At 37.6% G+C, this 18253-nt stretch overlaps 1 protein-coding gene across 3 annotated transcripts in view; it reads right to left on the bottom strand.

Annotated features, from left to right (window-relative positions):
• The window catches only part of Adam9 (ADAM metallopeptidase domain 9), a 125900-nt gene that overhangs the window by 90338 nt on the left and 17309 nt on the right, over positions 1-18253 (bottom strand). For all 3 annotated transcript variants that reach the window (XR_002386350.2, XM_004855321.4, XM_004855322.4), the window contains exons 5-7: positions 14154-14230; positions 12766-12964; positions 10879-10944 (exon numbers count right to left, since the gene is read on the bottom strand). Coding sequence is in view for 2 of the 3 variants with exons in the window: in XM_004855321.4 (XP_004855378.1) it covers positions 10879-10944; positions 12766-12964; positions 14154-14230 (342 nt within the window). In the remaining variant the exon portion in view is untranslated. The remainder of the gene's footprint in view (positions 1-10878; positions 10945-12765; positions 12965-14153; positions 14231-18253) is intronic.

Here is an 18253-nt window from a genome sequence, read left to right as displayed (position 1 = left end):
TAAAGAACTCAAAAAAATTAGACACTCCCCCAAATAAAAGAATCAAAAAAGGGGCAAGCGAAATGAATAGACACTTCATAGAAGAAGAACAAATGGCCAATAAATACATGAAGAAATGCTCAACACTGCTGGCCATTGGAGAAATGCAAATTAAAGCAACACTCAGATATTACCCCAGAAAGAATGGCCATTATCAAAAAAGTCAAATAATAACAAATACTGGCAAGGCTGCAGGGAAAACGGAACCCTTCTGCATTTTTGGTGGGAATGTAAACTAGTACAATCACTTTGGAAAACAGTACAGAGACTCCTTTCCTCAAAAAGCTAAAACTAGAAATTCCATTTGACCCAGCCATTCCCTTTCAGAGAATCTTCCCAAAAGAGTTAAAGACATCATATTACTGTCATATATGCATACTCATGTTTATAGCAGCACAATTCATAATAGCTAAATCAAGGAAGCAGCCTATCTGTCCATCAACAGATGAAGGGATAAAGAAAATGTGGTATTTACACACAAGAATGATAAACAATGAATCATTTCTAGGAAAAGAGATGCACCCCTATTATAGTTTGTATCTAGATGACCCCCCCACACACCCGAAGCCTCATGTGGACATAGGTGGGGTTTTTCAGAGGTGGCTAGATCTAGGGTATATGATGCTAGAATTAAGTAGGTGATGCTGGCATGAAGTGTGTGATAGTGGGACTAAGGGTATAATGTTGGGATTAAAGGTGGTATAGGTGGCACTGCCCAAAGGGCAAGTAGCCTGGATGAAATATAAAGGCAGGCTTGAATGCTATTGCTGCTTGCTATTTTGGTGCCTCCTGCCTCCTCTGCGATGTCCCTCTGCCATGCAACCCTGCCTTGGAGCCAGCCTACTATGGACTGAAACCTCTACAAACTGTGAGCTGAAATAAACCTTTTCTCCTTTAACTTTGGATGTTAGGTATTTCGTCTCACCAATGAGAAAAATAACTAAGACAGATTTTTGTACTGAGTGGGGTCATTGCTGTGACTGTACCTGACTATGCAGTTCAAGAGCCTTTGGAACTGGCTTGTGGGAAGAGTTTTGAAAGATTTGGAGGTGCCAGCTGAAGAAGCAGCCCTGCAATGCCTTCAGCTATACTTGATGAGAGATTCTGATCAGAGCTCAGAAGATCAGAAATGCAGCAGATAAAGACTAAATAAAGGGTCAGGAGGTTTCTGCTGGGAAAAAGGACTGCACTGGCTGTTGGACTCCAGAGCATGTGTGTTATCCTTTGGCAGAAAATTTGTCTGGATTTCACTCATGTCCAGGGACTTTGCTTGAGACTGAGATTAAAGGCAGCCAACTATTAACCTTGCAGAAGAAATTTCAAGGCAGTCTAATGTTGAGGCCATGGCATGGCTGCTGTTGGGGGCTTTTAGCCATATCTATGTTGAAAATCAAGAGCAAAAAGCCCAGAACAATTTTAAATGTTTTGAGTTTGGCCAGAAAGGAAGCTCCAGTAAAGTTGTGGACTGCAAAGATGGAGCAGAGGAGAACTTGCTGAGAAGAAATAGGACAACAGAAAAGATGGCCTAAGGATATCACAAGAACCAGCAGGACTCTACCCTTTGCAGTTTCAAAATTGCAAAGGTGAAAGACATTGCTTTGAGAATAGAGCACCAGAGCACCATGTTCCAGAATGGTAGTGGCCTATGGAATCTGTTTCCTAAGACTGGGTTCAGAGTTTAATCCAGGTATTTGACCCCTACACCCAAAAAAGAAGGAAGCCTGGCTACTGATCCAGCTGGCAGCATACTTTGGTGTCATCCATGTGGTGCTGACTTTAGGTACATGCAAAATGTAAAAGTTGTGGGGTCAAGAAGGCTTCCACCCAGATTTCAGGAGGCCTGGGGTGCCAGGCAGTGTGCCCCGAGAGGGTAGTACGTGAAGCTGTGAATGTGAAGCTGAAGGTGCAGTGGAGACCCCAGACATTCGGAGAGGTCAAGAGTGTGGATCATCTAAGGAAAGGCATAAGAAGTGAGCAAAGCCAGCCCAAGAGAGAAGCTGTGGGAGCTACAACCATCGGCAGTGCTACAGCAGTGGAGCTACCCAAACCCTTTGGAGTTCACAACTTGCAACAGACTGCACTGGATGATGGACATGGAACTATGCTATTTTTCTTCTGTACTTTTATTTTTATTTTATTTTTTTTTATTAAATTCTTATATAGGTACGTTGTAGGTATACAACACAATTACATTTCTCATTGGGAATTGTACCTTTACATAATGCATCTTGGTTCTTATTTTTTCCCCATTCCTAGCCCTCCCTTCACCCCCTCCACCCTTCCCTATTTACAAAGACTTTATTTCCATTTTTTCCATTTCTCATCATTTTTCCTTTCCCTTCTTTCCTTTCCCCTGCCCCTCCCACTAATCCTACCCCTTTGGACCTTTTCTTCCTATTTTACATTTTCGACACATGAATAAATTCCGAATAGTTTCTCTGGTGTGAGAAACTGAAAGTGTAAATAAGGACTAAATATATAATAGGTAATGTGAAATAGGAAGAAAAGGGGCAAAGGGGAAGGAAGTGGGAGGGCTAGAGGAAAGGACAGAAGGGAATGGGATTAATATGAGAAAATGGAAAAATAGGAACAAAATTTTTGTAAATAGGGAGGGCTGGAGGGGTTGAAGGGAGGGCTGGGCAAGGGTGAAAAATAAGAACCAAGAGAGACTATGTAAAGGTTCAAATTTCCAATGATGAATGTCATTATATTGTATACCTAAAATGTACCAATGATTAGAATGAATAATCGAAAATATAAAATAGGAACTATGCTATTTAATGCTTGTTCTGCTGGATTTTGGTCTTGCTTTGTTCCCATTCCTTTCTATCTCTCTCTTTGAATCTTTTGGAATGGAAATGTCTATCCCTTTGTATATTGTAAATGTTTAACTTTCTTTTCATTTGTACAGGGGTTCACAGCCAAGAGTTTGCCTTAAATCTCAGAAGAGACTTTATACTTGGACTTTTCAACAATGCTGAAACTGTTAGGAATTTGGCGACTCTTAAAGATGGACTAAATGTCTTTTGTATAAAGGGATGTGCACAAGTCTTTGGGGGCCAGGGGTGGAATGTTATGGCTTATATCTACATTTCCCCCCAAAGCTTCATATGGTCATAGGTGAGGGTTTTGAGAGATGGCTGAATCTAAGGTGTGCAATACTGGGATATAAGGTATGAAATTGGGATTAAAGGTGCCCCACCTTGGATATAGGTCGCACCACCCAAAGGGTGGGCAGCCTGGATGAAATATAAAAGGTTAGGTTTTTTATTGCTACTTGCCGCTTTGCTGCCTCCTGCCTGCTCTGCAAAGCCCCTGTGCAATGCCACCCTGCCTTAGAGCCAGCCACCTATGGACTAAAACCTCTACAAAGAGTGAGCTACAATAAATCTTTCCCCTTTTAATTTTGGGTGTTGGGTATTTTCTCTCAAACATTAAGAAAAGTAACTAAGACAATACCCTAACACCATAACGTTAACTGAAATAAGACATACAAGCTTAAATACCACATGGTTTCTCTTATATGAGAAATCAAAAGTATAAATAAAAAAGCAAAATTGCCCACACCCTGCCAAGGTCCCCAGTCGCAGGGAACACAGGCCGATTCAGCCCGCTGCAGACAGGCAGGTCTGTGCACACCATACAGAGGTCCTGAGTCACGCGGAAGACACCGAATCACCCCAGTGCAGACAGGCAGCCACCTGATTCCACATTACCAAGGCGCAGAGGACACCAGACCACCAGAACCAAGGTACTGAGTCCCACTGCTCCCAGCCCAGAGGTAGGGGCTTCTGAGCCATCCTCCCACTGCTCCTGGTCCAGAGGAAGGGGCTTCCTGGCCACCATCCCTCCCACTGCTCCCAGCCCAGAGGAAAGGGCTTTTGGGCCACCTTCTGTCCCGCTGCTCCTGGCCCAGAGGAAGGGGCTTCCGGGCCACCATCCCTCCCACATTCCTGGCCCAGAGGAAGGGGTTTCTGAGCCACCATCCCACTGCTCCTAGTCCAGAGGAAGGGGTTTCCCAGCCACCATCCCTCCGGCTGCTCCTAGCCCACAGGGAAGGGCTTTTGGGTCACCATCCCTACCGCTGCTCCAGGCCCCTGTCCCACCTCACCCAGCTCAGAGGAGGTAATCCGTGCAGGTGCTAACAGCCCCCCGCCCCAGTCGAAATGAGAAAACACATAAATAAGTCTCAAAGCCAGACTTCCAGATCACCTACAGGAACCCCAAAGGGAAATAAAATGGAATACTCTGATACTCAACCACCTGGACCCACTGAACTGGCAACAAAAGGGGATCTGGAAAAAATGAAATCAGAAATAATTTCTCAGATAACAGGAGAAATTGTGCCCTTAGTGCAAGACATGATTAATAAATCGAGAGAGGAGCTCAGGAACATGATGGAATCCCAACATGAGAAAAAAATGGATTCCATAAAACAGATGCAAATAGATTTCCAGGACATGAAAAACTCCACTGAAAGTCTACACAGCAGAATGAGCCAATGTGAGGACAGAATTTCAGATATAGAAGATAAGATTGCAATTAGTGACCAGCAAAAGAAAAATTGCTTCAAAATTATAAGGGAACGTGAGAAATGAATCCAGCAGCTGCTAGATGATGCAAAGAAGAATAACATAAGACTGATTGGGCTCAATGAAGAAACAGGAGAGAGTGGAGATGACATAAAAAATCTCTTCACAGAAATAATGGCAGAAAACTTCCCAAGCAGGGGAAAAGAGCTTGACATACAGATAAGTGAGGCATATAGGACTCCAAATAGCCTTGATCAAAAAAAACTACACATAGGCATATAATTGTTAAGATTCCAGAAACACAACAGAAGAACAAAGTTCTCCAAGCAGTCAGAGAAAAGAAACAAATCACATACAAAGGAAAGCCCATTAGAATTACAGCACACTTCTCAACACGAACCATCCAGGCAAGAAGAGCTTGGAGGGACATATTCCAAGCCCTAAAAGAAAACAGCCTCCAACCCAGATTGATGTACCCTGCAAAACTATCTTTCAAAATGGATGGAGAAATAAGATACTTTCATGACAAAGAGCACCTTAGGAACTTCGTGAATACCAAACCAGCACTCCAAAGAATTTGACACAAGAGCCTAGGAACAGACATTGAGGATCACAACCCCAGGAAGCAAAGCAGAATGAACCCATCTGGCATGACAAGAAATTAAATGTAAAGGGGGAGAACCTAACAAAAAGAAAAAGTCATGGCAATGACAAGTCAATACGTTTCAGTTATAACCATCAACATTAATGGTCTCAATTCACCAATCAAAAGAAATAGACTGGCAGAATGGGTCAAGAAGCAAAATCCAACAATATGCTGCACACAAAGAAACACACTTAATTCAAAAGGAAACTCACAGACTGAAAGTTAAAGGGTGGAAAACAATACTCCATGCGACGGGAACCCAAAACAAAGAAGGAGTAGCTATCCTCTTGGCAGGTCAAGTATATTTCAAACCAACACTAATTAAGAGAGATGAAGAAGGACACTACATCCTTGTAAAGGGAACAATCCAAGAGGAAGAGATGACAATCATAAATATCTATGCAACAAACACTAGTGCACCCAACTATATAAAACAAATACTAACGGACATGAAAAGCCATACATGCCCCAATACAATTGTAGTGGGGGACCTCAACACCCCACTGTCACAAATAGATAGATCCACTAGACTAAAAATAAGTAATGAAATACTAGAACTCAATCGAACTCTTGAACAAATGAACTTAACAGATGTTTACAGAGTCTTCCACCCCACAAAATCAGAATACACATTCTTCTCAGCTGCACATGGGTCATTCTCAAAAACAGACCACATACTCACACATAGAACATGTTTAAGTAAGTGCAAAGGAATTGAAGTTATCCCCTGTATATTATCAGACCATAGTGCGATGAAATTGGAGATCCATAGCAAAAGAAACTCAAAAACTTTCATAAACAGGTGGAAATTGAACAACACACTTTTGAATAACCAATGGGTCACAGAGGAAATTAAAGAAGAAATCAGACAGTTCCTTCAATTCAATGACAATGACAATACAACATATCGGAATCTACGGGACACAATGAAAGCAGTCTTACGAGGGAAATTCATAGCAGTGAATACGCATTATTAGGAAAACAGAACGAGCCCAATTAAACAACCTGATGCTGAACCTCAAGCTTCTAGAAAAAGAAGAGCAGGACAAACCCAAAGCTCATACAAGGGAAGAAATTATAAAGATCAGAGGAGAAATCAATGCAATGGAGACTAAGAGAATAATACAAAAAATCAATGAAGCCAAGAGTTGGTTCTTTGAAAGAATCAACAAAATTGGCAAAGCCTTAGCCAACCTTGTCAGAAAAAGGAAAGAAAAGGCCCAAATCCATGCAATTAGGAATGAAAAGGGTGAAATTACAACAGACCCAGCAGAAATACAGAGGATCATCAATACCTACTTCCAGAACCTATACGCCAATAAGATGGACAACACAGAAGAAAGGGACACATTCCTAGATACATATGAATTACCAAAGTTGAATGAAGAAGACCTAAAAATTCTGACCAACCCAATATCAACCAATGAAATTGAAAATGTAATTAAAAACTTATCAACTAAAGAAAGCCCGGGCCCTAATGGCTTCACTGCTGAATTCTACAAGACATTTAGAGAGGAACTGCTGCCACTTATGTTTAAACTCTTCAACGAAATTCAAAGGGAAGCAATACTCCCAAATTCATTCCTGGAAGCAAGCATCACCTTGATCCCCAAAGCAGAGAAAGACCTAACTGAAAAAGAGAACTATAGGTCAATCTCACTAATGAACATAGATGCAAAAATCCTTAATAAGATACTGGCAAATAGAATGCAGAAGATCATCAAGAAGATCATACACCCTGATCAGGTGGGATTCATCCCAGGGATGCAGGGATGGTTCAATATACAAAAATCAATTAATGTAATACACTATATCAATAGAGCCAAGGACAAAAACTGTATGCTTATCTCCATAGATGCAGAAAAAGCATTTGACAAAATCCAACATGCATTTATGAAAAAACCCTGCAAAAAATTGGAATAGATGGTCTCTACCTCAAACTGATAGAAGCCATCTATGAAAAACCAACAGCCAATATCATACTAAATGGTCAAAAACTGAAATCCTTCACACTCAAATCAGGAACAAGACAAGGATGTCCACTATCACCACTCTTGTTCAACATAGTTCTGGAAACATTAGCCACAGCAATTAGACAAGAGAAAAAAATAAAAGGAATAAAGATAGGAAATGAAGAAGTCAAACTGTCATTATTTGCAGATGACATGATACTCTATATAGAAGACCCCAAGAACTCCACCAAAAGTCTTCTACACTTAATAACCAAATTCAGTCAAGTAGCTGGTTGCAAGGTCAACACACAAAAATCAATAGCTTTCCTCTACACGAATGACAGACTCACTGAGAGAGAAATAGGGCAAATAATTCCTTTCACAATAGCATCCAAAAAACTGAAATACCTAGGAATCATCCTAACGAAAGAAATCAAAGACCTCTTCTCTGAAAACTATGGCACTCTGAAAAGAGAGATCGAAGATGATATCAGAAAATGGACAGACATCCCCTGCTCCTGAGTAGGAAGGATTAATATAGTGAAAATGGCCATACTTCCAAAACTGCTATATAGATTTAATGCAATTCCAATTGAGATCCCAGCAGCATACTTCATAGACCTTGAGAAAAAAATCCAAAAAGTCATTTGGAGCAAGAAGAGACCCAGAATAGCAAAAGCAATTCTAGGTAACAGAGACATGGCAGGGGGTATCACAATCCCCAACCTGCAACTATACTACAAAGCTACTATGATAAAAACAGCATGGTACTGGCAAAGAAACAGGCTTGAGGACCAGTGGAACAGATTAGAAGATGCAGAAACAACGCCAGACACACTCAGTCATCTCATCTTTGATAAAGGAGTCAAACACCCTCACTGGAGGAAAGATAGGCTCTTTAAGAAATGGTGCTGGAAAAATTGGGCTTCAACTTGCCAAAGATTAAAACTAGACCTGTATCTCTCACCATGCACTAAACTAAAATCAAAATGGATTAAAGATCTAAATATTAAAATAGAAACTCTGAACCAGTTGGAATAGAGGTTAGGTAGAACCCTTGAAGACAGCGGTGTAGGAAAAGATTTTATGAACAAAACCTCAGTTGCCCGTGAACTAGCACAAACAATCAACAAATGGGATCTCTTCTTATTAAAAAGCTTCTGCACAGCAAGAGAAACCATCAGCAGTGTGAAGAGACAATCCACAATGTGGGAAAAAATCTTCACCTGCTCTTCCTCAGACAACGGTCTACTATCTCGAATCTATAAAGAACTTAAAAAGATCAGACCTCCCAAATTTAAAGACCCAATCCAAAAATGGGCATCTGAAATGAACAGACATTTCTCACACAAAGAAGTAGAAATAGCAAAAAAATACATGAAAAAATGTTCAACATCACTGGTCATTCGAGAGATGCAAATGAAAACAACGCTGAGATTCCACTTCACTCCAGAAAGAATGGCTGCTATCATGAAATCAACCAATAACAAATGCTGGAGGGGCTGTGGGGAAAGAGGAACCCTGCTCCACTGCTGGTGGGAGTGTAGACTGGTGCAAGCACTGTGGAAATCAGTATGGAGATACCTCAAAGAACTAGGACTGGAAATCCCATTTGACCCTGCTATTCCACTGCTGGGGATCTTCCCCAAAGAATTAAAAGAATCATACCACAGTGATATATGTGCACCCATGTTCACTGCAGCACAGTTTGTAATAGCTAAAACTTGGAAACAGCCCAAATGCCCATCAACTGGTGACTGGATAAAGAAAATGTGGTTTTTTTATAAAATGGAGTACTACTCAGCCATAAAAAATGAGAAATTAGAGACATTTACAGCTAAGTGGATGCACATTGAGGCAATACTCTTAAGTGAAATAAATAGGACACACATGTGTAAATACCAAATAGTTTCTCTGGTGTGAGAAACTGAAAGTGTAAATAAGGACTAAATGTATAATAGGTCATGTGAAATAGGAAGAAAAGGGGCAAAGGGGAAGGAAGTGGGAGGGCTAGAGGAAAGGATAGAAGGGAATGGGATTAATATGAGAAAATGGAAAAATAGGAACAAAATTTTTGTAAATAGGGAGGGCTGGAGGGGTTGAAGGGAGGGCTGGGCAAGGGTGAAAAACAAGAACCAAGAGAGACTATGTAAAGGTTCAAATTTCCAATGATGAATGTCATTATATCGTATACCTAAAATGTACCAATTATTAGAATGAATAATCGATAATGTAAAATAGGAATAAAAGGTCCAAAGGGGTAGGGGTAGGGGTAGTGGGAGGCACAGGGGAAAGGAAAGAAGGGAAAGGAAAAAATGATGAGAAATGGAAAAAATGGAAATAAAGTCTCTGTAAATAGGCAAGGGTGGAGGGCGTGAAGGGAGGGCTAGGAATGGGGAAAAAATAAGAACCAAGATGCGTTACATAAAGGTACAATTCCCAATGAGAAATGTAATTGTGTTGTATACCTACAATGTACCAATAAAAAAATTTAATACAAAAATAAATAAATAAATAAATAAAAAGCAAAATAAAAGACAGATAATAGGAAATAAGGAGATAGATCTTTCTCAAATGGAAAGGAGATCAAAATATGGAGACTTTAATAGTAGAGAGAGAGAGGGAAGAGGAGGAGAGTTAGGGGGTGAAAAAAGAGTATGTTATGTACACGTACCAACTCCACAGGAGGAATGCAAACATTATATACCGCAAACATGCAGTAATAAAAGAGGAAACATTTTACCCATAATTTGGGGCAGAGTTCACACAGTAGATTCCCTATGCTTTTCCTTCTACTGCTAGAAGGTAACGAATCTGTAATGAACAAATCTGAGTCGGTTTCTATCTCTTAATAACCAGGGCTTGGTATTTCCAACCTACACACAATAAAAATCCTCACACCTGTTTCTGCAGCTTATAAAAAAACAACTCTCAATCACGTTAAGCCTTTTAACACAAAATAAAAAAAGTCAAAATGGGTAAGTAGAAGGAAGAGGAAGGAGATTTTAAAAAAACCAAGCTGTAATATGTACACTTAACCACTCCCCAAGATGACTATAAACTGCATAAACTGCAAACATGTACTAATAAAATAAAATAAAAAATTTTTAAGTCAAAACATTTCAAATAATCTGTATTTTAAATTATATAGCACCTATATCTAAAACTGATAATTCTGTACATGGTGAAAAAGACATATTGCTTCTCTTAGTTTAGCAAAGCAGTTGGTTCAATTTCTTAATCAAAAATAAGAAAAATGACCTGATATTATCCTATACCCTGAAATTAATACTATTCCCTTCTAAAGCATGGTAAGATTTGGAAGTTTTCTCCCTTAAAGTATTGGTTTATACTTTTATAAAGCAAAGCAATTTCATTGGCAATAATGATTAATAGCCCATTAAGGTAATATAATCTGAAAAGTTTAAAAGCCCAATTAATAAGACACAGTCTTACTCAAAAGATCTAGCTTAATTAAACTGCTAGAAAAAATGGGGCAAATCACTCGTAAAAAGTAGTCTCATTTACTACATTCAGCTTTTGGTGCTATATTGTGGTATTAAAGTTTAAAGGAAAAAAATATTTTTGTTCTAAAATTATCAGTTAAGGAAAATTAGTACAAATATCTATCATATTTTTATTTCCTTCATGGGATGCTCACTTCTCAATGGGTTTTCATGAAAAAAAAGAAAACTGTCACCATTCATACCTGTTCTTTGTCTACAACAATGAACAGTTCCACGTATCGGGTCTGCGGCAGGATAGCTCTTCTTCTCTGTCAAATACACAACCACAGAAAAGCAAAAATAAATTATAAGGCCCCAAATGATCATACCTTAATCTCTAACCAATATCTCATGTCTACTAACGCCTATCTATCTTACCTTGATCAATAAAGCCAAAACCATGTCAATTATGAGTGGTAGCTGCTATGTGTACTAATCAGAAAAAACTTCTAGTTAACGATAAAATGGGCTATTCATGTTTTCAAAGCACTCAAATTATTTATTTTTAAATCAAAGCTACACACACACACCTCCCTCAACACACACATATTTTAATGAAAGACCTCATTACCAGGTTGAAACAGGATTCAAAGAATAACATCCACTAATACTGAATAAAGAATATCGACTAATATTCAAAAGCAGAAGTTGGGAGAAGGTTGCCACTTTTAAAAATGACTAATTATGTCATTTTACAGAAATTTATACAAATAGGATAAGCAAAAATTTAAATGTTTTCCAATGTTTAAATTTATTTATTTATCGTTTTTTTTGTTTTTTTTTTTGGTACTGGGGATCAAACTCAGGTCCTTGCGCTTTTGAGGCAGGCGGCAGAACCACTGAGGTAAATCCCCAGCTCTCCAATGTTTAAACTTAAAACAAGGAGGAAGGAGGGAGAGGGGAAGAGGCAGTAAAAAGAATTAAAATGTATTATGTACATATACCAACTTGCCATCATGGATGTAATCACTATGTACTGCAAATGTAGTGTAATAAATTTTTTTAATTTCAAAAAATAATAAACTGAACAGTCCAAAAGAATAAACAGTAGGAGATGCAATGAAAATAATGCCATAAATTAGTCTTAGTTAATTAAAAATATGCCTTAAACTAGGTACAGTGGTGCATACCTTTAGTCCCAGGAGCCCAGGATTTCAGGGCCAGCCTGGGGAGAAAAAAAAAACTCTTCCCACACAGCAACACCATCTCACATGTAAAAAGCTTTATTTCTGGCAGCTAAAATTAATCCAGTCCCAGCCCCATTTCTGTCTAAAGAACTATAGTCAAAGGTAAATCATTGAGTTCTAAAGAAATTTCAAATCAGAGACATGAATGTCCTTGGAAGACAATTTAAGTCATTAATATCCTAAAGCCAAATCTCTCTCTGCTTCCCTGATCCAGAGCTCACAAATTACCATTGTGGTTTATGTATAAAGTATCTGAATACAAACTCCATTGCTCTGAAAGTGAACTGGACAATTAGGTTGCAATTCTCAATATGCTTACTGTCTAAAGTTTAAGCATCATGCCTGGCCTGAAGGAGACCATCACAGCAAACATGCCATTCTTAGCAAACAACAGGAAAAGGCCCATGCTACTTTCAGTAAACAGAACAAATGGTCATAAAGAAAATTTGGGACCAGATAAGCAATCTCCTTGGCACTGAGAAGTCCAGTGATTACACATCTGCGCTGACCGTCCTTGTACTCTTGGTCATAAACATTCCTTATGATCATAGCCCCTTCCCAAACCCTGTATAAACTTAAGTTTTTTCTCCCAGATAGCTGATTTCACTTATGATGCAGACAGAATAAATTCAACCTTTTCTCTCATGAAGTCTGCTTCTGAGTGCCCTCTCTTGTGCTGTTCATAACATTAAGCTCTAGTTCCCAAAGCCCACAGAACCTAAACTGTTCTCAGCTTGACAGCTCAAAATACATATTGCTAGTGTTTTTATGCCCTTAGTTCCTATCACAGTATCTGGCATGCAGCTGGGAGAAATAATAGTAAATATTGGCTAAATGAATAAATACATGATTTTTTTAAAGTTTTCATCAAAGTCAGCAATGAAAAAGTGTATTTTTCCTTACTCGAAGTAGCTGAGTCATGCTTCGATGCTCTTCCTCTCCCCACTTTCTGGTTTCTTTCTCTATATCCATGTTAGAAACTCCACATTTCAGAGGCTCTTTGTTGTGGACATCATCCATTCGATAAAAGATGTGCTCAAAGCGGGAGCTGTTGTGCAGGGGTTCGATCCCATAACTGGCGTTCTCTAAATGCAGCAATCCTCTAAATATTGCATTACACATACGTCATTTTTCAAAAAAAAATACATAGCAAAATGAATCAGAAAACCTGAATTCAAGTTCTAGTTTCTTAACACATGTAAGAAGGTGTAAACGATAGAAAGGGAAAAAAAGGCTTTACCAAAAAAAAAAGGTTTTAGAGTCAGGCAGACCTAAATTTACATTCAAAACTGCTGTTTGAAAAGTTATTTACATTCATCACTGCCTGAAAAGTTATTTAACCTCTCTGAGTAACTGCTATAAATGGAAGGTCCTGCAGAAAAATGCCTAAGAGTGTGAAGTCTGCAACCAAAGGATCAGCGTTCTGAATCCCAAACATGCTTTCTACTAGCAAGTCATTTAACCTCTGCCTTAGTTTATATTCGGCATAGGACTGCTCTGACAACTAAATTATTTAATATGCATAAAATACTTAGAACATTCCCTAGCACAATTAACTATTCAGTGAATACAATTACTTAAATGAAGAGAAACAGTTGCTTTAATTAAAAGTGATTGGTTTATGTCTTGTAGTAAGTAATTACTTTGAAGGTAATGATATACATAGTGTAATAACTGTTGTTATTCTCTTATAACTTAGTCATGAAAATTTGTTTTATTTTTTCATAAAATAAAAAGAAAAACAAAAACAAAATGAAACAAAAACAACAGCCTGTCAATGACCTTGAAAAAAAAAAACCAAAAAGTGATTCTTACTTGTTCAATTACTCAATCAACCAGCAGAGTACTACACTGTCAAGCCTTCAATAAAAGGAACTAACATTAGTATGACTTCATTTCATACATGATATTTTTTCTGAACCTTAGTTTGCTCACCTAAATATGGTGATAACGAGCCATTCCTCAGGCATTATGGGACTTAAATGAGATAATACAGATGAAAATGTTATAAATAAAATGCTACAGAAGTTTAAAGTATTTTATTTTAAATAACAAAAATTATTTAATGATCTCAAAAGCGACATATGCTTTATAAATATTAAAATTCATCTAAATTTTTCTAAATAAACATACCAAGAATATCTGAAGCATAGCTATGAAGAACTTCAGTAACATCAAAGTAAAATTCAATTTGTTAAACTTTCAAAATGACTTGGCTTGGAGACAGAGATAAGAGGTGAGAAATAGGAAAAAGAAAGAACAAAAAAAAACAGACACAGAAAATTCCTTACCTGAGGCCAAAACAGTCACTAAGAGCAACAGCTGAACTATAAACTCCTTCCACATAGCCCCGATAATGACAATGATTCTAAATAAAAAATACTGTATTAATTTTCACATACTGCTACATTTAGAAAATCATCATAGAAACTGCACAGCTAACAAAATCACTTGTGGCCAGTAAACTAAAAGATTTAATTTATATTACTGGCATTTCAGAATTTGAGACAGTATTCTCCAGACTCCCTGCAGACTACCTACTCTCATCCTACAAGTACACAAACATACAGGCAGAATCCCAGCAGTTACTCAATACACACAGCTCTGTCCCAATGACCTCTCAACAGAGAAGCAGAACAGGACAACACTGTTATGTCTAACATTTTAAATCACAGTCAATCCAAGAAGCATCAGCAGCCAGTAGACATATAATTCAGAAGAGGATTTTGTGAGAGGATAATGAAGCCCCTATACTCCCCCCAAAAAAAATCAGTATAAAGGGAAAAAGTTATTTGATCAGATGATTTTCTTTTCCTATTTAGGTATATTATATTATTACTAACTGTAAATTTGGCCATCTTTAAAAATTTCAGAGGCTTTAATCTTACTTTGGAGCAAGAAATTAACCAATAGATATGCAAAAATAACATCATTTAGTAAATTAGGCATGGTAGCACAAGTCTGTAATCCCACCTACTCAGAAGGCTGAGGCAGGAAGATCACAAGTTAGGGATGTAGCTCAGTGCTCCCTGGGATCAATTCCCAGTACTACATACATACATACATACATACACTTAGTAATACCAAATATTTAGTACCTAAGCAGATTTTCTTATCTCTAGAACAATTTTAGAAGCTAGAGTTAGCTCAGTGGTAGAGCACTTGCCTAGCATGCCCAAAGCCCTGGGTTCAGTTCACACCACTGAAAAGAAAATTACAAAGTCTTAAAATAGAAAATCCAAGGCTCAGGGAACACCAGTTCCACCAGACAAAAACAAGGCCTTGATTATTAAAACAGGAGAGTACTGGAGGATTACTAGAGAGAACTGAACCAGTGGAACCGAAGAGAAAGTCTGCAAATAGACCACAAGTACATATAGACATTTATTTGATAAAAGCAGCATCTCAAATCACAGGGGCAAAGCTGTACTTTTAAATAAATGCTAATTAAACATTAGAGAAGAATAAAATTGTATCCATAATTCACACCTTGTAAAAGTATACTCCAAACAGATCAAGAATTTAAACATAAAAATAAAAACACAAGATCTAGAAGAAATTAAGAGTGAATTCCTCTTTTAACTTTGATATAGAAAGACTTCCTCCTTGTCACTCAAATATAAAAAATATTTCTTAAAGTCTCCACATGGAAAGAAACACCCCAAAAAAGTCAAAAGACAATGGACTAGAAGATAGTATTTGTAACTTACCTGACAGGTAAAGGGTTAATATATCACTAAATATAAAAATATTTTAAACACTGAGGGGAAAATAATAAAAGCCTAAGCCAGATAGTGGCACATGCCTCTAATCCCAGCACTATGGGAGGCTGATATAGGAGGATTCCAAGTTCAAGCCCACCCTGGGCAATTTAGCGGCTTAGTGAGACTCTGTCTCAAAATAAAAAGTATTTTTTAAAAGGAATGGGAATGTAGCTCAGTTCAAAGGCCCTAGTGTCAATCCCAATATGAGTAAAAAAAAAAAAAAAAAATTTTAAGCACAATAGAAAACTGGGCAAAAGACATAAACAATTGACACAATTTATGTCATATAAAAATCCTCTTAGATGTATGAAAAGGTTTTCTATCTGACACGTTGACAAAGACAGTATCTCTGAATCCATACTGACAGAAATAGAGAAAATTCTTCCTTAAAGTAGAACTCACTCTAGCAGTGATGAAATTAGAAAATTATCATTTTGGTAGCTGTGATAGCAACAACTGACTCAGACAAAAACTAAATACTGAAACTTAGTGGGTAAACTCTGGAGAAGTAACAGGACACTTTTCACAGTCTCAAAGTATCTACCCATAGCATTAATTTAAAAGGCAGAGATGGCAACTTTACAGCAGAGAAGCCCAACAGACACCTCCTGAACCAAATGGTCAGTGTGGTCAAGGTCAAGCACTTCCTTGACAGGTTGCGTTTACTGATCTGATACCCTGAGAACAACTAAGTTGGCTGGCACCCAGCAGGTGATCCCTTCACCTGCCAACCTGATGGTATTTGTTTAATAACCTGCTTTTATTAAATATTTCTACAGTATTCAGTTTAGTTCTGTTGCAAAGTTCCTGTACCTAACTGACCAGATCTGCCAAGAAGAACACAACTACCTTCAGTCTTCTTGCTGAAATTTCATTAACCAGAGAAGACTTTCATTGCAGGAAGAAAGTCTGAAGTCCATCAGGACACTTTGACAGGCTTTTGTCACACACCACAGTCCTCTATTTCAGTCCCATAGACACAGTGACAAACCACTGTCCTGTGGGTCAAATAAATGGACTTTGTCCCAAGCCATGTTATATTCTCCAAAACCATCAAGTCCTCCTAAAAAATCATTTACGTTCTCCTGACATTCCTCGTCCTATCCTTCTCTATAGAAAAAGGGCACATACGTTTCTAAATTAGTGTTGAGCTGGTGGACACGCACACTCCTGTGACCTCCTGCAGTGGGACTGCATGTTGATCAAGTTTTATGCCTTTTCTCCTATTTAAGAATTTTTCAAATTCTCCCAGGAAACTCTCAGAGGATGGAAAGGAAGTTTCCCTTCACTTTATAGCTGTCAAAAACACAACAAATCCTATCTTGTAAGTTTACAAAATATCTAGTGAAGTTGCAAGAATACAATAAAGGTGCAACTGGCATAAATGGTTTTGGAAACACACAAACTGCAAGTAAAAAAACTCTCCTGGTGGAAGCAAGAGCACACAGAACCCACTGGCCACAAGGGTCCAAGGAGCCTTGAGTAATCAATATATTTTTAGAGGACACAAAGGCATCAATCAACTAGGGGAAATATTTATGAGAATATCTCATGCATTTACAAGATACCCTAAATTCATAGGAATTTGGAGGTTTATTTCACACAACAACTCATGTTAAGTCACTTCTCTAAAACTTTGTTTCTTAAGAAAAATGGTGAAAGACACTGATAACAAAAGCTAGAAAACAATTTTATAAATTACTTCAATCTTAAGCAACACAATCTTGTTTGGGAAGAGTGTTTTACTAGGAGAAAGCATTTAAATTTTCTCAGTGTGACTTAACTATATTTTATGGACAAAGCTACATGTTGTTATGATTCCTGACAATCTTCCAACATGCAAAACATCTCAGTATCAAAGTTTTCATTTGTATTTCAAATGTACATTCACACTTATCTGAATAATATTAAAAACCAAGATAAATGGAAAACTATGTGTTTCAGTGGATATTTTCAAACATCCAGGAAAACAAAACAATTCCATGTTAAGATGACAGTTATTTGTTTCTATAAACTGAAATCTATTTTTAGCAATCTTAAATATATATATTTTAATAACAAATAATTATATTTTTAAAATTTTTCCAGAATGCCTGTTCTAAGCATCTCACAGATATTAATGCCATGAAGTAATAACTATTATTTCCTTTTAAAGTGGAATACTAAAGCACCCAGAGGTTAATGTAACTTCACCAGCAAATGCATGACAGAGCCAAAATTCAAGCCCACTCTGTATCTCAAAAAAGGCATGCCAAGATATCTTTATGAAAAAAAAAATGTCTTTTAAGATTATTGCTTTTGTTAAGTGCATAAATTATGTAGTCACTGGATTCCCGCCATAGTAATCTTTGGACAGATGAAAGGATAGCTGGATTTTTTTTTAACCTGGTTTACACTATAATATAAATTTAATCTCTTCTACTAATTTTTACTAAATAATGTACAAACAGTTCACTAAGATTAATGAATCATACAGTGGACCAAAAAAAGGATAGGGCAAAGTCAGTATTTCCTCATTTTTTAAAAATAACAATAATTAACCTAAAATAAAGATTTTTCCCTTCTATTTAGTTGTAGAATGCTACAAAAGTAAAAAACTAGGTGGGCATGGTGGCACATGCCTGTAA

The sequence above is a fragment of the Heterocephalus glaber genome, unplaced genomic scaffold (assembly GCF_053883595.1).
Source record: "Heterocephalus glaber isolate CG9 unplaced genomic scaffold, H.glaber_assembly_v1.0 deba00001461, whole genome shotgun sequence".
In the NCBI taxonomy this organism is placed as follows: domain Eukaryota; kingdom Metazoa; phylum Chordata; class Mammalia; order Rodentia; family Bathyergidae; genus Heterocephalus; species Heterocephalus glaber.
Note: the sequence above shows the minus strand (reverse complement) of the source record. Positions and strands in the feature narration are given on the sequence as shown.